This window comes from Lepidochelys olivacea (assembly GCF_965140295.1).
Source record: "Lepidochelys olivacea isolate rLepOli2 genome assembly, chromosome: 6".
In the NCBI taxonomy this organism is placed as follows: Eukaryota; Metazoa; Chordata; order Testudines; family Cheloniidae; genus Lepidochelys; species Lepidochelys olivacea.
Genome location: NC_140416.1, coordinates 87,049,378 through 87,068,630, shown reverse-complemented (window position 1 = coordinate 87,068,630; position 19,253 = coordinate 87,049,378). Strand labels below are relative to the sequence as shown.

Genomic DNA, 19,253 nt, shown 5'->3' with positions numbered 1-19,253 from the left:
GAATGAAAATCAGTATATTCCATTAAAAGAAATAGGCAGGGCTGAGATCTCTTGGGAGGAAGGAGGCCTGGAAAGTAGCCAAGACAGAGTTAGGGGAGATGGTGGATAGCAAATTAGGGATGTGCTGGAAATCTCATATGGCAGCCAAAAAGCAAATGATACACTGTATTTTATGTAAAGAGGCACAGCATCATGTCATGGACTAGGGATGTGATAGTTCTATTTTCGGATATAACCACTTTTGGAATATTACAATTCTGCCTGAACACAGACGTAACATTGACAAATACGAGAGGGTCCAATAAGTAAAATGAAATCATTGACGACTTGGTGGGTAGGACTACTATATGAGGAGAGGTTAAAGAAACCTCAGGAAGTATAACTATAACTAGGAACCTTGAAGATGTGGAGGAGAGGATTCAAAGGATGTCAAGTACTGTATTTAGGAGGGAGAGGGTTGTTCTGGAAGAAGTATCTGTGAGCAACAGGAAGAAACAAGGAGAAATTCAGGCTGCACATCAGGAGAAATTTCCTAGCAATAAGGTTGATTAGACTCTTGTATGGTCTCCCAGGCGAAGTGACGGAATTCCTGCTACCGGAGTTATTTAAAAGCAGGCTGAACATAGCATCAGAGAATGCTCTGTACAGAAGAGCTGGAGAATGGAAAGAATGGACTGAAGCATGGAAGATATCTTTTTCATCTCTAATCTCTGTGATTCTTTGAAGAAGAATTTCCTCCATTCACCCTGCTTTGTACACAATACCTCCGGTCTTTTCTCTGATTCGGATGGATAGATTAGGTAGGAAGGACAGTGGTTTGAAAATGGTCAGCTTCCAGTATGCTAGAAGAATAGCTGGGTACTGCTTCTTTCCATGTAAGTGAAAAAATATTATTGTGAGATCACATGAATGGCAAGAATGGGTTTGGAGCCTTGTCCTGGAGTCCAAAAGGCAACTCAGAAAGTATTTCCGGAGTGGCTCCTTGCAGCCTTCGATACTTGGATTACGTTTCTGAAATTTTGCAGGAATCTTCTGCTTCCCCCCCAACCCCCCCGCCTCCCCCTTCTGTGCATTTTTGGTGCTGAGCTTTTTCCGGTTTTCCCACACTCCTGCCTGTCACAGAGCAGAAACCACAAAAATGCAGCGAAGTAAAGTCTGTCCAAGAAGCTACAATTCCATCTCACAAGGATAAACATTCTCTCTGCCAACAAGTGAGCACAGCACACCGGCATCTTCAAATACACATCCCTGCTGCCCAGCAAAGAAACCCACTGACACAGCCTGTCACCTGTACTAACATGAGCCACCCCAGCACAAAGAGAATTGGATGGTGAATTCACCAGCACAGACCTGCCAGACCTCATGATCACAGCCGCCCTCACTGAGTCAACCAATCCTGCTAATGTCTTGTTTTCTTTTTAAATAGTTTTGGGGGATGAATTTAGTGCACTGTCTAAAGATAGGCATTCTGCAGGCAGGAAATATAAAGGCTTCTCCAGCACATCTCTTCCCATGTTCCTCCAAAACACCTTATTATTCCAGTCCTGCTCCCTCAGCCCCCCAACCACAGCATTGCCAATGCACCTCTACTCTGCATCTAAGCACTTCCGCAGGGGGGCTTTTAGAAAAATGATTATTTTTTATTAAAGCCTCTCTCTTAAATAGGGAAGGGGCTGCGAGGAGTCAGAGAATCTGGCAGGAATCAAACAGAACTGAGGGGAGGGGGTTATGAATGTAGTTCCCCCCCATCAGTGTTTTAGAGATTAAAACAAGTCCAAAGACGGGTAAGGATAAGGGCTGGAGAGACTTCAATATGAGGATACATTGTAAAGGTGGAGACTTTTCTGTCTACAGAGAAGAAAAATGAAAGGGGGCATGATACAGAGACATAGAACAATGAATTGTACAGATAAAATTACCCTATCATAACACTGAAACAAGGGGATGCTCAAGGAAATGAAAAGGCAACAAACTTGAAACTGATAAAAGGATATTATTTTTTTGTACACAGCACATAACTAACCTGTGGAAATCACAGCCACAGGATGGGTTGGAGGCCAAAAGCTTAGTAGGGTTTAGCATTGGACATTTATATGGGAAATGACATAAATATACATAAAGCGTATATGGGGATACAAACCCTCATGCTTTGGGACAAACCAACCACTAGCTGATGGGGTTAGGAAGAAACTTCTCCTATAGGCAGATGAGTCCATTATGGATAGTTCTGGGGGATGAATTTAGTGCACTATCTAAAGACAGACATAGTGCAGGCAGGAAACGTACTAGCTTCTCCAGCACAACTCTGTCCATGCACCTCCAACACACCTTGCTACTCCAGTCTTGTTCCCCCGAGAAGCACCTGCCACTCACCATTGTCAGAGACAGGCTAGTGGCCAAGGTAGCCCACTTCTCCAATATCTATGGCAATTCCTATATCCTCATATTTGTATGAAGCTATGGCCCTGCTTACACTCTGAGGTAAAGCTCCATTTTAGGGTACAACTACTCCAGTGTATCGAGGCCAGATTCTTCCAAGGTCTCAGAGATTCAGGAAGAACGCCCCGAAGGATCTGTATCAAAGACACTTGCTGGCAATGTGTTCCTCACAGATTTTTCTGGCACAGGAAAAACTTACTTGGAAATCCTCTGGGCTGCCACTTTTCTGACCACTGCCTGCCTATGGTTGGCTGGAGGCTTGGGGACCAGGTGAGAGGATGTACTCTGGGGTGGCATCACTTTGTGCAAACTGGTCACCTTCTGGATGCTGGAAGTGGCACTTGATGTCTTGCAGGCACCGGAATCAGCCGGCACGGATATATTGTTGGAGCTGGGTGGTGGGTGGTTGGCAAAGAGAGCCTGGGAGAAAACAAGATACAGGGATTGGTTATTTTCCCTTTGCAACTCCACCAGGAGAACCCATGTGGTGAAGAGCCTTGCCTGGGAAGAGAAAGTCCCGGCCTGGTACCACCCAGCTAGAAGGCTCCTGAGACAGTCTCAGAGATAGATACAAACTGACGGTGACTGATTCCATGAAGGAGTTTTTATAGAAGAATTCTACAGCCTTGGAAAGTCAGGGTTAGTTCTAGAAATGCCAACAAACTCTGCTACTGTGGCACAATATAGCCGGTGCTACAACACTGACTCCCAAATCCAACCTCCTCCTAGTCTTTGAGCTAATAGGAAGTCCTAAATTACCCTTACAGAAGCAAGGGGCACTAAGAGGGCAAACTGCTAAAGAGGCTTTCCCCCTGACTCAGGCTCTGGGGATGCTTTGGGGAGAGAGGAAAGCTCCCAGTCATGAAGGGAGAGATACGCTGAAGGTTTGGGAGATGGGGCAAAATAGCTTGTGTACTGCCAGGCACTGAAGAACAAAGACACAGGTGGCAGAGGAGCGGAATGGCTCTCTGCACCAACTCAGCTGAGATTCAAAGCAGCACTCAATTCTCTTTAGGAAGTTGAAACCTGCCTGGAACTCTGTCTTATCCTTCCTCAAAGCTGCTTAGTTAGATCCCCATTCAGAGCAGTGAACTGTAGTCATGTGGCTTACTGGTGAAAAGTCAGTTATGAAAGATGAGGGGAAAGGGTGAGCACTAGCCAGTCTCCTGGGAAAGGTTGGGGCTTCAGTGCACTTGGTTGCATTTGTCCCGAGTTTCTTTCTCTGGTGAGGAACACACAGAGGCACAGTGAGTGGGCTCCAGGCTCCAGAGAAAGCCACAATCTGAGGATTGGCTGAGTCCCAGCATAAAGACAGGAAAAGCCCCTCTCCCCCACAATTCTCTGGCAAATGGCAGGGCACTCGTGTGGGAGGGAGTTTCTGACAGGCAGAGCCTGGGGGGAGAAAGGGGAATGTGAGAGCCAAACCAGGCCTTTTCCACTACAATTCACTGACAAGATCTGCTGAGCTTTCTACTCCTCGTTAACCTCTCCATGTCCTGCAGCTCCATTTTGATCCTGGATTCCTGAGCAGGATTACCTTCAGGTACAACTGTATAAATGACAAGTCAGGAGGAAGGCAGTAAATGCCACACTCTTGGCTTAGTCCAGTACAGCTGAGAGCCCATCACATTATCAGGGAAGGGATGGAGTCTCCCCACTCACTGAGCTTTCCTCCCCTGACCCAGAGACCGCTCCTCACTGCATCCATGCACAAGAATTTTTTTTTTAAGTGCTTTTCCCTTGTTACTAAAATCCTGACACCTGGAGTTCGCAAAACTCTTGTACTGTACTGTCTACGTCACCTCCCCAAACATGCTCAGGCAAGAAGGTCAGTCACCCAGGAGGAAGAACAAACAGGAATTCTTATAACACAGGATGATCATCAGAGGCACGGCCGAGACCTGCCTAAGGAAAGGTTAAGGCTGTTTTGCTTCGGGACAACAGACTTCTGAAAGGCCTCTGTCTCCAGACTGTGCTGAGATCCTGGCTGCCTTCCACCGCAGCCAGGGTGTAGAGACTGGGGGTTGACAATGACCATGGCTTCTGGATCCAGCTACAAAGCACGCTGCCCTGCTGTGAACCCTATGGGGGCGGGGCAGGAAACCAGAAGAAGCTACTGTGCAAACAAAGGCCAGACAGAAAAAGGGATGGGAAGAGATTTCAGCACATACACACATGGAGGTGCGCCCTCATCATTCAGGATCCACAAAGTCCAGTTCTAGGGAGGACTGTAGCATGGAAGAAACTCTGATAAACAGCCCAGAAACATCCAGTACCCAACAGTTATTAAGGGAAACATCCAGAACAGGGCTCACAATGCTGGAGAGTTGGACTGGCTCCTGAGGAGACTTATGCCCTCCCCTGTGGAAGGTGCCAAGGGGCACAAATCTGCATACTATTTAGCACAATACAGGACTCTGCATCTTCAAAACACTGCAAAAACATTAGCTAATTAATCCCCACAACATTCCTGGCAGACAGGTCTGGAGTATTAACCCCGTTTTATAGGTGGGCACTCTGGGCCACAGAGAGGGCAAGTGACCTGCCACAGATGGAGCCACCCTCAGGGCTAGAGTCAGAACTCAGGAGTTCCTGAGTCTCAGTCCTGTACTCACACCAGTAGATCACACTTCTCATTTTACACAGAAATAAAGTACAGACAGAATGATAGCTGCACAAAAAGAATGCTTTTTAATTAGAAAATGTCATGTACAATTTGCCAGTCAGGGTGAGGCACACAGTAAGGTATCAGCAAGCAGAAACCAAGCTTCCTGTACCCACTCACAATTAAAGTGAGGAAGTACCAGAAGTTTGAACTAAAACAGTTATGCTAATGATCTTCAAAAACAGAAGGAAGGATCCTGCCACTTACCCTCCCATATATCCAACATCTATCCCTAGAAAAATAATAGAACAAATGCTGCAAGTAAAATCAATAAATAATCACTAAACCTGAGAATCACAGAATCACAAGCAACAAACAGAAATGAGGATTTATAAAGATTAGCTCACCAGACAAACATAATTGCCTTTTGGGACAGAATTACAAAATACGTGTGCATAATGTGATGAGGTTTTGGATGTTTGTAAAGCATTTGCTACAGTTTTCTATTAAATCTATTTACAGAGTTCAGTCAAATCAGCGTGGATATGGTAGAAAACTGGCTGAGTGACCAAACAAAGGGGCAAAAAGTAATGATAATTGGCAAAATACTGAGTTGTGGGAAGGGAAGTCTAGTGTGGAACCACAGTGGTCAGTATAAGGGCCAATCTGCTGTAAGAACTTCATTAATGATCTAGAAAAAGGAGAGCACATTAATAGAATTCACAAATTATAGTACAGTGGGTCCTATTTTGTAAACTATTCAGGAGAGGGACTGTCTTGATATATGTTAAAATAAACTGACTGTATGCTTTCTCCTTCTACCCAACCCCTTTGTCACGAAGTTTGTTTTCTTAAACTATGAGCTTTCTGGGACACAAATTGGGTTTTATTATACATTTGTAAAGTATTCAGCACATTGTGTGTGCTGAAATAAATAAATAAATATATACATAAATATAATGAGATTAGAAACAGGGGGCAGAACTTCAGGTGGTATAAATCAACATACCATCACTGACTTCAGTGGAGTTATTTTATTTTACAGTAGAACCTTAGAGTTACTAACACCTTGGAAATGGAAGCTGTTCAGAGCTCTGAAATGTTCATAACTCTGAACAAAACTTTATGGTTGTTCTTTCAAAAGTTTACAACCAAACATTGACTTAATACAGCTTTGAAACTTTACTACGCAGAAGAAAAATGCTGCTTTTAACCATCTTAATTTATGTGAAACAAACACAAAACCAGTTTCCTTACCTTGTCAAATCTTTTTTTAAAACTTTCCCCTTTTTTTAGTAGTTTACGTTTAACACAGTAATGTACTGTACAGTATTTGCTTCTTTTTTTTTTTTTTGTCTCTGCTGCCTGATTGAGTACATCCGGTTGCAAATGAGGTGGGTGGTTGACTGGTGAGTTTGTAACTCTGGTGTTGGTAACTCTGAGGTTCTGCTGTACATAAACTAAAGATATGACCCCATAGGTAGCAAATAAAAATTGGATTTGCCTTGGAAAACTGCAGTTAACACATTTGCAGAAAAATAATCCAAGGGAGAAAACTGGGAAAAGAAATGTATGAAGGAGATGAGGGAGGGAGCTAAATAGTCTTTAATGCAACATGGTAGCAAAAAATGTCAATGCAGGTTAGGCTGCTCTCAGAGAGGCCTTGCATCCCAGAGCAAAGGGGGGGAGGGTTTTTTTTCTAGTGCAGCCACACCTGCTTTGAATGCCCCACATTCCCAGTGAGACACTGACAAATTGGAGGACATCCAGAAAAGAGTAAAAGGAATTAGTTATGGGGAAAGTTAAATCTCCTTAGCTTAGCTATGTGCTGACTAACTTGGGACCATGCAACTTTCTGAAGGGTATAAGGGAAGAGAGGAATTATTTAGCAACTGGGGATGAACTGGACACAGTATTTATATCAGAAAACTATTTAAACTACTGATTGAAACTGTAACCATGAGTGACCCAAATACTCATTATCATTTGTTAAATGTTTTATCTGACCCTTTCTGACACAAGGCTGCATTGATAGGAATCATTTTACTATATGACTGAACTAGGGTTGTTTTAATTTAACATATTTCTCATTTCCCATATGCAATGTTTAGGATAAAGCTCTAGATCCAGTAGCTGCCCATACACATAAAATAGATACAGACTAAACAGAACAAACCTACATAGGGGAGAAGAAGCCTCCATGACGGTTAGTGGCAACTTCCCAGTAGAGGGAACAATTAGAAAGTAAACACTGATTGTTTAATTTCCTAGGCAAGGGCATCTCTGGTAACAACATCCAGATCAGATCACGTCACTCATCGCTCCCTTCAGTCCGTACAAAATGGTGCTGCTGATAAACTTTCTTCCTTTCCTGTTGGCTTGATCATGTAACTCCTGTTCCTTGAACCACTCCAGTATCAGATTTAAGCTTCTTGTCATCACCTTCAAAGCTCTACATAACTCTGCCCCTCCCTACTTACCCTTCCTTGTCAAGCTTCATGCTGGCTCTCTGTCCCCTTCACTCTGCCAGTGCTCCCAACCTCCTCCATCTGTCTGACAGATTCTCACACAATCACCCTTGTGCCTTCTCCCGTGCAGGCCCCTATGAATGGTACAATATCCCTGAGCTCCTCCAAAAAGGACCTCTCTCTTCCAAATTTAAATCGTTCTTTAAGACCCATTTTTGCCTTGTTGTCTATAGTGAATCAAGTTGACTTGTATATAAATTGCCTATATTGTTATTCCCCTTCCCCTGACTATTTGTCTTAGATTGTGCGCTCCTCAGAGTTTGTACAGCACAAAGCATGCCTTCCGTTTGCACATATACATATGGCTTTAAATATGCCACTCCTGTCCTTCCATTTATACAGCTCACTTCCAACACATCAGGCTGTCAGCAGCACAGAGAGCAGGCCCTTCCTTGAATCATGCACAATGGTGCTGCTGTTACTCACTCACACACTGCCTGTGGACAAACAGACATATCCAAACCAGACATCATATAGAGAAGGGGAAAATAGAAACTGCTTTCAGTACAGCAAGGCACCTTTCAAGGACACGACATATCAGTGAGGTGACCAGAGAAGCCGTGGCATGAGCACCTAGGCTGCTGGGAAATGGCTGGGTTGCCTCACCAAGGCAATTCTGAAGCCATGACTGGAACTGCATCATCATATGGAAATGCCTTCTTTGTGGCCTGGAGATACACAGAACGCAGGGTCCAAAGCACTCACAGTAACAGATAGTGTAATACTGCCTGCAAATGATTAGGCCTTTTCTACTTGGGCTTCATTTCTCCTGCTGCTAACAGTATCAAGTTCTCAGCACTACTATAACTCTTTTCATCCACAGCTCTCAGAGCAATTTACACAAGTGTGTCAGTATCAGATTGGAAACTGAGGCACAAAGCCATAGGCACCAACTTTTATTTTTCCCCAGTGGTGCTCCACCCCCGCTCTACCCTGAAACCCCCCCTCCCCCGCCACTCTGCCCCTTCCCCCAAGGCCCCACCCTTGCTCAGCCTCTTCCTGCCCCCATCCACCAGCCACTTGCTGCTCTCCACCCTCCCCCAAATGCTTCCCGGAGCCGCCAAACAGCTGTTTGGCAGCACCCCTGATTAGCTGATCGGCAGCACCGCCAAACAGCTATCATTGGTGAGTGCTGAGCACCCACTATTTTTTTCTCATGGGTGCTCTAGCCGTGGAGCACCCACAGAGTCAGTGCCTATGCATAAAGCAATGAAGTAACTTGCTTAAGGTCCCCAAGTGACCTGACAGAGTTAGGAATAGAAATAAGGTGTCCTGAGTCCCAGTCCAGTATCCTATTGACGGGACCACAGAATAAAGGGCGCCAGGGAGCAGGAACTGAACAGTCTGGAAAATGAATAAAATTAGATTTAGTAAAACTTCTCAACCCTGATTAAGGTTCTGAGGGAAGAACTCAGGACCTATTAGAAGAGATAAACCCAAAGCCAGGGAACCTGGAGGCTGGTGTGCTGCACTTCTCTAAACCCAGAGGTCTGAGGTGAAGGCCTTATTCTCCTCTGTACCACTCCCCAAGGCTGTGCTGATGGAGTCTCCAAATTCTCCTGTCAGTCTTCTCTCCCCTCCCCCACATTACACACAGTGTTCTAAGTGCTCTGAGAAGCAGGAGCAATTCCCAGATGAATGCAGAATTTTTCTGGCTTTGTGCAATGAATTTTCTTGGATCAGAGCAACAAGAGTTGGTTGTGTTGAGGCTGCCCTCCCAGCACTGTGAGTGTGCAGTACATAGGGAGCCCTCAGCAAGGTGAGGAAGGCTGTGAAAGACCCATTGATGCTACCCACTGACCTCCTCCAACCCCAGGCACCCTGCCTGCGAGAACACATCGTTTCTGTGGGCCCTACCCTCAGGATGCCAATAAACACTTCTCATTCCCAACCTCCACGCCAGACTGCTTGAGAAAAGAAGTGGGGGAAAACTCATCAGCATGAGATGCCACCTCAGAAAAGGGCTTTTTGTGAGTGCAGATCTAAGGTATGGCAAGGGAGGACAGAGGGAGAAAGCAAGAGGAAGGAAGTGACAAATGGGGGAAGGAAAGAGACAAAGAGAGAAAGATGGAAGGAAAAGTTTTAAGCCAGAGGTTCCCAAACTGTGTTGTGTGCAGAGTGGGCTGGTCACCTGCTCCTGGCTCCTCCCCTTATGTCCAGCTACTACAGTGATTAAATACATTCCTAATACAATACAAGCCACTGGTGCCATACACAAGCCATTGGTGTCATTGGCATAAGGATGTTTTATCGTTACAAGGGGGTGAGGCCCAGGCATTGTGAATTGGGAAAAAAGCAGGAGGACCTGGGTGCAGCAAGCAGGACAGTGGATGGGGGGCAGACAACGAGTGGAGTGGGATGGGGCTTGGACAATGGAGTAGGTATGGGGGTAGGAGGCCTGGGTGACAATGAGTGGGAGATGGGTAAGGCCCAAGTGATAGTGAGCAGGTGAGTGGGGGCCCAGGTGCAGTGAGTAGAGAGGAAGTGGGGAGGCACAGATAATGGTGAGTGGAAGGGGAAGGCAGGAGGCCACAGTGAAAATAAGTAGGATGGTGACCAGGCAGTGGTGAATGGAAGGGAGTGAGGGCTGGGGCTTGGACCAAAGTGAGTGGAAGGAGGTAATGGGATGGGGGAGGGTGAGTTGTAAGGGTAGGTGGGGGGAGCCAAACAGTGGTGAATGACGGGGACAGGGAAGGCAACAGTGAATAGGAGAGGGAGGTGGTGGTAGGGTAGGCGATGGTGAGTCTGTTGGGGTGCTCTGGCTACTAAGCAGGAGAGGTCAGTGCAATTGTGACTGAGATGGGAGATCTGTTTGGCACCAGGCAAAGACAAGTGGGAGGAGACGTATCCGAGAGACACTCTCTCTATTAAGACCTGGCTTTCAATACAAGGAAGTCTGAGGGTATTCTACACTGCAATTAAAAACCTGCAGCTGGCCTCTGCCAGCTGACTCAGGCTTGCAGGGCTGCTTAATTGCGCTGTAGATGTTCAGGTTTGAGCTGAAGCCCGGGCTCTAGGACCTGCAAGGTGGGAGGGTCCCAGAACTCAGGCTGCAGCCTGAATTTCTATGCAGCAATTAAACAGCCCCTTAGCTCAGGAGCGTCAGCCCTAGTCAGCTGGCATGGGCCAGACGTGGGTGTCTAATTGCAGTGTAGACATACCCTGAGTGTTAAACAAATCCCTTTCTTCATTAATGGCAATTTCAGAGCTGCCTGAGCCCGTGGCAGGGCAATGGCCTCGATATTGCAGCTCTGAACTGTTCGGCTCGGGGGGCGGGGGCGAGGAGTGGAGGCTTAACAAAGAATCACTTTAACAGAAACTCCTGAGTAATGGCTCTGCCCTAGGCCAAAAATAACATCAGCTCAATGTCGGCAATTAGAAGAGGGCTCAGCCAGGCCCCCATGGTCAGCTCCAGCCTCCTCACAGGCACAGCTCAGCTCGGCTTGCAGTGCTACCCTACACTCATCAGCAGCCACGGCTGCCCACCCAGAGCCCCTTGGACAGAGATGAAAGAAGGGCCTTCTGCTCCTGCTCAGAGGGGTAGCAAGCGGGGAGGGGGAGTTTGGGGAAGGAAAGGACACAGTACAGACAGAAGTTGCCTCCCTCTCTGATTTTCCTCCCAGAATGGTGGGAAATTGAGCCATAAGCTGTTTGCTAGGGACCCTGCATAACTTGTAATTCATGCCTCTGATATGGGGGTGGAGGGGCCCCACATGTTTAGTTCTTGCTTGTGTTTGAGGCCATCTCTTCCAGACTGCCCAGCAAATACCAATAGCTCCCACCTAACCTGGGTCAAACAATCTGTGCTGAATGGAGGTCCAAGCACATGAAGAATCCCACTGCCGTTGCAGCCACCAATCAAAATGAAGGAAACCCTGCCCTCCATGAGAAATGGGGTAACTTGTGCTTTATAAACCCCTGCAGAGTCTCCATCTAGGGTGTGGAGATTCTGCTCAAGACACAGCTGCTGAAACACTGCCATTCATTACATGGGAATCATACAGGACTCAAGGATCTTGATCCCGTTTCCATTTTCTTCCTGCCTTGACAGCATTGTGTCTCCCTCTGTCTCTTCCAATGGTGTCAAGGGAATGACTCTGTGCCAAATGGCTGAGTGCCTAGCAATTAAAGGAAACATTAGATGCACTGACTGATAATGATGGTGTGTAGCAGGCCCTGGGAGATGTGGGAGAAGGTCACACCTCGACTCAGGCTCTATACCTGTGTCTATTGTGTATTTAAGGCACTTAGAATATTCCTGGCAAAGATGAACCTTATTCCCTCACAGGAAGAGTGGAGACTTCCCCAGGAATGAAGCAATCCAGGTAATGTTTGGTCTTCACTGTGGTGAAGTCCTTTTCCTATCAGTCTACATTGTTTGGTGCATGGGTACTGTGGTGTGTGGGAGAGGACTTGGTGTAGCTGCAGCTGAAACAGAGACCACTGGTACCAACTTCACAAGGCAGAGACACATGTCAACACAGCTATGAGACTCTGGGGAATGGAGACACACAAACGTAGCAATGACACCCGTATAGGTAAACCACATGTGCTCTTGGTGGGCACAAACACATGCCACCACAACTATGGGATTTACAGACAAAGAATCTCTGGGCCAGGTGAGGCTGGGCTCTGACTCAGGAACTAGGTAGGATAGTGAGCAGCAGCACTCAGATAGCCAACTAGAGAGGGATCCTGACCCAGCAGGGAGGCCAAGAGGTACAGCAGCATTAGGCTGCTATCAGAATCATGGAATATAGGTTCAGTCCTGTCCTCATAACCCACACGTGGTGCTTCCTCCCCACAAAACCTTGTGCCATGTCCTGGGTGTGAGACTGCCCCATGCCGGCCCACAGGTGTAGAAACCGGCAGTGGTCCTTCTCAAGCAGACTTTTGTCTCAGTTACCTGGTGCCGGGCTCGGCTTTGCTCCAAGAGCTGTCGGGACTGAAGCTTCTGCAGCTGGAGTTGCTGCACGGCAAAATGGAGTTGATAGCTGCCAGCAGTTGGCTGATACTTGGGATGTGCCAGCTGGCTTTCTGTCACCTTGCTGTAGACACAGTTCTCTAATTCTCCTTCCCAGGCGAAGCTGTCACTCTTTAGAGCCCTGAGAAGAGAAGAGCCACCACACACGTTATCCATCTCCATTACCCTGCATGCGAGGCCAGGAGAGCTGCTGCCCACAGGGCATCACTGCTCCCGAAGGAGTCACTAGTATCTTGACAGGCATGCGATTAGCAACAAGTGGGTGGCACTGGCAAGTAGAACACATGATACAAATGTTGCATGTCAGCCGTGAGCCTGGAAAGGAGGACCTGCCTCCAACAATAAAAGTCTGGAAGTCTGGACTGGGCCTATGTTACTATCCTTACTACCAAGCCTGAGGCGAACAATTGCAGAGAAACAAGAGGGAAAATCCAAGAGTGACATTAGGACATGACCATGGCTATCTAGCTAGCACTGAGGGGAGACAGTCAGCCTTGTAGCCCCCCGAGTCTGGGTTCCACAGAGTTACGTGGCCGAGCTAAGGATTACTGTAATTGGGGACCTACACTCTTCTCCACTAGGCCCATGGGTTTTGTGGAGAGCAGGCGACAGAGTGACAGGGTCACAAGGTGTCCTGGAGAACCTGGGATAGCCGAGCAATCCAGATTCCCTGTGCTAACTGACCAGATGCCACATGGTCCACTGAGTCTGACCAATAAAACCTTTAAGTCCCATTGCTTGAGCCTCCTATGTCCCCACTGAGCTCATTCTTCTCTCCCATTATGCCCCATGTCTAGACACTCCCTTTGGATCTCATGTGTTGAGAAGTACAGACTTTCCTTAAAGTTCCTATGCACACTGTAATTGACTGGGATACAGATGATGCTTGTATTTGCTGCATCCTACCAAGAGTGCAGAGAGGGGATAGTGTTTCTGGGTGGAGGAATGCCACCCCCGTCTCTTCACTTCATAGAGTTCAAATAAAAAAAAACCCAAAGCCCCTCAATTAACCGCTGGAACAATTAACCATTGGACCAATTTACCAACAGTAATTTTTAAATCAAGACTGGATGCTTTCTAAAAGATCCACTCTAGGGATTATTTTGGAGAAGTTCTATGGCCAGTGTTATGTAGGAGGTCCAACCAGATGATCACAGTCACCCCTTCTGGCTTTGGAATCTATGAATTTATAAACCCCAGATTTCCGTGAACCTGGTATGGTCTCCCCTGCAATCCTGGCCACCAAACTGATCCAGAGTAACATACCGAGGATGATCTTAAAAGGGCCAAACTCAGTTACCCAGCCCCCAACACACACTTTCTGCAGCTGAATCACTAGGAGAGGGCAGGGACACTGCAAGAGGTTCAAGTGGACCCATCCCCACACCCAAACTCTCAGCAGCAATGAAGCAAAGCAGCCCTGCTTAGCAAGGGACATTGGTTGTCAGCATCTCCATCCTGCTTCCTGTGGGGAACCCACGCCCCTCTGTCCTATCTCGGATGCTTTCCAGGCCCCTCCATTGTGCTATCTGCAGGGGACCCCATACCACAGGCCACCCTTCATCATCATATAAAAAACTGATTAGAATCCTGTACAAATGACTTTGGCTCCCACCTCACTGAGTCTTAAATGGTCATCTCTGCCTCTTTTCCAAGTGCTTAGGAGGAAGTGTGGTCTAATGAATACAGACTTGGGACTCAGAAGATCAGCATTCTAATCCTGGCTCTGCCACTGACTCAGTGGATTACCTTGGGCAAGTCACTTCACCACTCTGGGCCTCTGTTTCCCCTCCTGCCCTTTGTCTTTCTTTTCTAAACAGACTGTAACTCCTTGTGGGCAAGGACTGTCTCTTGCTATGTGTTTGTAGTGCACCTAACACAACATATATCTATATCTATCTATATCTTTTAAATGTCCTCTCTGTTTTTGGCATTTTGTGGTTCTTCAGTTTCCCCCTCTTACGGTACCTGGTTTATTTCTCCACTGTCCCCTTCCTTCCTTCCATCCTATCTCCTCAAGATATTCCCTTTCCTGTTGTTTCTGTCGCAGCTCCTTGGTCACTTCTCTCCTTCCCAGTTATACCCAAACGAAATGAGGAAGAGCCAAACTCTGGGGTGTCTAGTGCCTAGGAATGCATGCCCCCTCTTTTCCTCAGGTGAACAGTGTAGTCCTTGCTCTCCAACATGGCTGGATCCTCTCCTGACGCTCTGCCTGCAATCGCTCACTTCTGTGCATCATGCATATGCCACAGGCTGAGCAGGGGAAGTGTTGCAAGCCCCTCAACACTGCCCCCTACTGGGCACAAGATACCCCAGAAGTGTAAATACAAAGAAATGTATCACAATCACAAGGCATATTGAGAAACCTGGAAATGATCTCCATCTGCTGCCTCATCAGACCTGCCTGCTCCCAGCACTGGTTATTATCAAGTTGCCATCATCTGGCCCTTTTCCCATATCCTTGGGGTAACACTGGCCCTCACACTGCATGGATCCTGACTCTATCCCCACTTCCAGGTGGTAAAGCCCCTGGACTCTTCTGACAGCATGTGAAACAGCTGCAGCAGCTGTGCTCCTCCCAGTGAAACTGGGGGGGTCATGCTCACAGCTGAGAAACAGAGGAGATTTTGCTGGGACTGGAACACACTCCTGTGGGGACAGATGGAATCACTGCAGACCATTCTTTGAAGAAACAAAAAGCAAAACACCAATGCTCATTGGCCCCAGTAGATATGAAGATCACTCAAAAGCAAAGCTGGAATTAGTCTGGCACTCAGCAGGAAGCCTGAAGAGGACCCTCTCATCAATGGCAATGAAGGATCATGAGCTGTGGTCCCTCAGTTACAAACTACCCACACTACATTCTACTTGCCCATTTGTCTGTGGTGTGTAGTTTTTCTCACACCTTCAATTTCTCCTCCTTATTGCCATAGTAAAAGATGGTGAGTAGATTTTGTACCTGACTAGTAATTTTCATGGTCACATCTCTCCTTAAACCCCATTCTATCCCTGGAACTTCCCACTAAGAATCTACCAAGCACAAGGAAAACCAAGCAACGCTCACCCCATTTAGAGCCTGGACATTCCTCTGGTCATCAATATGTTAGGGGTCTGAACTGTCTGACTGACATTAAGCATCCTCCTTCTCTTTGGTGTATTTACCTGGGTCACCCTTCCTAACAGTGCTCAATAAGGAGTAAAAGAGTCCTGCTGATCATGGCTGCTTTCTGAAAGCTCTTTGGGACAGGCACCTATAGTTCTACAGTGCAGCTCCCATCCTGACTGAGAATCAAGACATAATACAGAACTAAGGCTTGTGAAGGTGAAGCGAGTCAAGCAGTTCTCAGGGCACTCAGACAAGGTACCCAATTGATCCTGGAGCTCAGTGTCTGCTCCAAATCTCCCAGAGATCTGCCTCCAGTTAAGAACCTGCACAGCATAAATTCTATCCTTTAATGAATAAGAATGCCTGAGAAGCTAAAGACGGGGTTGCTTTCTTGAACTTACGCAAGCCATGATTAAGTGAAAGAGATACACTGATGTGATGTGAACACCTTTGAAGATAGCTTTAAATTACCCCCAGTCTAACCAGCAAGACTTGCTGTTGAATGGATGAAACGCAAAGAGGCCCATATCTGTGTTTCCGGAAAAGGGTGTACATCTTGCAGCAGTAGGATATGAAGGCAATAAGATATGAGACATATTCACTGAGCTAAAGTCAGTGAGTAGCAGCAGCAATCTTTTGGCAGGTGTCATACCAAAGATCTGAAGGGATCATATTTAACCTACACATTTGATGCTGTAAGGGGTGATTGTGACACTTGTAGACCATGTGCCAGCTCGTGCCAAGGCCCCCGGACCACACCGAACACTGACAAATGCATAGATGGAAACCAGTCTGGCTCACCTGTGTGTTAGGACTGTTAAAATAGGTACTAGAGTTATAAGAATGTAGATTTTATGAAATGCTTGTAGAATACTGCATGTATTAATCTTACTTATATAATCTTACTTGCTTAGTAGAGACCTGTATCCCATGTTATAAGGTATTATTTAAGTGTTTGTTCTGCAAATATAAAAATGTTTGCTAAGACTGTAAACCCCCACAGCTGGGGAGAAGCATCACCGAATGTTGACATACTAATTTACCACAAGAGGTGTCATCTCCTCCCCAACAAAGTAAGGCCTAAAGACACCAGACAAACCATTGTGGAACATCAGTGGACAAAAGACTGATGATTGCTTCCCCATGAAGCTGGTCATGCACAAGCCCTTGTCCCACCACAGCTTGAATGCTGGGGGAAGGGAATAAAAATCCTTCTTAAAGAGAAATCATCACCACTATGCTGCTTGGAATTCAGAGGGGGCAATATTTCTAAGCATTAGCAAGGGATCCCTAAGCTGCTTAGTTTGTTTAAGCCCTAGGGGATATATAGCACGTGCATATACAGCAGCTACTATCACCTTTTGAAACCTAAAATTGTAACTCATATGTGTGTCTATGTTTCCCTTCTTTAACCTTATAAAATAACTAGGGCTGTCGATTAATCGCAGTTAACTCATGCGATTAACTCAAAAAAATTAATCGTGATTAAAAAAATTAATCACTATTTATCGGTTTTAATCGCACTGTTAAAACAGAATACCAATTGACAATTAAATATTTTAGATTTTTTTTACATTTTCATACAGTATTCTGTGTTGTAATTGAAATCAAAGTGCATATTACCTTTTTTACAAATATTTGCACTGTAAAAATGATTAAAAAATAGTATTTTTCAATTCACTTCATACAAGTACTGTAGTGCAATCTCTTTGTTGTGAAAGTTCAACTTACAAATGTAGATTTTTTTTTACATAACTGCACTCAAAAATAAAACAATGTAAAACTTTACAGCCTACAAGTCCACTCAGTCCTACTTCTTGTTCAGCCAATCGCATAAACAAGTTTATTTACATTTACGGGAGATAATACTGCCCACTTCTTATTTACAATGTTACCAGAAAGTGAGAATTGGCATTTGCATGGCACTTTTGTAGCCAGCACTGCAAGGTATTTAAGTGCCAGATATACTAAACATTCGTAGGCCCTTTCATGCTTCGGCCACCATTCCAGAGAACACACTTCCATGCCGATGACACTAGTTAAAAAAATAATGCGTTAATTAAATATGTGACTGAACTCCTTGAAGGAGAATTGTATGTCTCCTGTTCTGTTTTATCCACATTCTGCCATGTATTTCACGTCACAGCAGTCTCAGAGGCAGCACATGTTGTTCATTTTAAGAACATTTTCACTGCAGATTTGACAAAATGCAAAGAAGGTATCAATGTGAGATTTCTAAAAATAGCTACCGCACTCGAACCAAGATTTAAGAATCTGAAGTGCCTTCCAAAATTGGAGATGGATGAGGTGTAGAGCATGCTTTCAGAAGTTTTAAAAGAGCAACACTCTGATGCGGAAACTACAGAACCCAAACCACCAAAAAAGAAAATCAACCTTCTGCTGGTGGCATCTGACTCAGATAATGAAAATGAACATGCATCGGTCCGCACTGCGTTGGATTGTTATTGAGCAGAACCCGTCATCAGCATGGACGCATGTCCTCTAGAATGGTGGCTGAAGCATGAAGGGACATATGAATCCTTAGCACATCTGGCACATAAATATCTTGGGACACCAGCTACAACGGTTCTACAAGAACACTTGTTCTCACTTTCAGGTGACATCATAAACAAGAAGCGGGCAGCATTATCTTCTACAAATGTAAACAAACTTGTTTGTCTGAGCAATTGGCTGAATAAGAAGTAGGACTGAGTGGACTTGCAGGCTCTACAATTTTACATTGTTTTATTTTTGAATGCAGGTTTTTTGTACATAATTCTACATTTGTAAATTCAACTTTCATGATAAAGAGATTGCACTACAGTACTTGTATTAGGTTAACTGAAGAATACTATTTCTTTTGTTTTTATACAGTGCAAATCTTTGCACTGTAACTCCTCACTTAACATTGTAGTTATGTTCCTGAAAAATGCTACTTTAAGCGAAACGATGTTAAGCGAATCCAATTTCCCCATAAGAATGAATTTAAATGGGGGGGTTAGGTTCCAGGGAAATTTTTTTTGCACCCGGCTGAGCCTTCAAGGATTAACACATTGTTGTTAATGTAGCCTCACACTCTACAAGGCAGAACTAATGGAGGTAGGAGACACAATAGACACATGACAGTGGCTGTGGAAACCGAACGTGATGATGAACCCATGCTATCCCACTGGAGCGCCCCACTCCCTCCACTTTCCAAAGTGCTGGGGGCTGCATGTGTGTGTGAGACAGAGACACACACCATGTGTGAGAGAGAGAGACACAGAGACACACACCGCGTGTGTGAGAGAGAGATGTGCATTGCCCCTTTAAGTACGCTGACCCCACTCTAAGTACACTGCCTTTTTAAGTGGATCAGCAAGTTGAGACAGCAGCTGCTGACAGCAAGCTCCCTCCCTCCTGAACCCTGTCGTGTCCCCACCTGCTCGGTGGAGATGGGGTACAGGAGCAGGGGGAGGGGGACACCCTGACATCAGCACCCCTGAACTGCCCGGCAATTGATAGCCTGCTGGGCGGCTGCTGCACATGGAACTTAAGGGAGCTGATGGGGGGCTGCCAGCCCACCCTGATTCTAAGCCCCACCAGCTAGCT

The 19,253-nt window shown here is 45.9% G+C and overlaps 1 protein-coding gene across 5 annotated transcripts in view; it reads right to left on the bottom strand.

Moving 5' to 3' along the window:
- The window catches only part of TTLL5 (tubulin tyrosine ligase like 5), a 208,431-nt gene that overhangs the window by 40,953 nt on the left and 148,225 nt on the right, over positions 1–19,253 (bottom strand). For 4 of the 5 annotated variants that reach the window (XM_084630661.1, XM_084630660.1, XM_084630663.1 and 1 more), the window contains 2 exons: positions 12,479–12,677; positions 2,639–2,859 (listed from right to left, as the gene is read on the bottom strand). In XM_084630661.1, coding sequence (XP_084486787.1) covers positions 2,639–2,859; positions 12,479–12,677 — 420 coding nt within the window. The remainder of the gene's footprint in view (positions 1–2,638; positions 2,860–12,478; positions 12,678–19,253) is intronic. The other variant, XM_084630664.1, reaches the window with a different exon arrangement.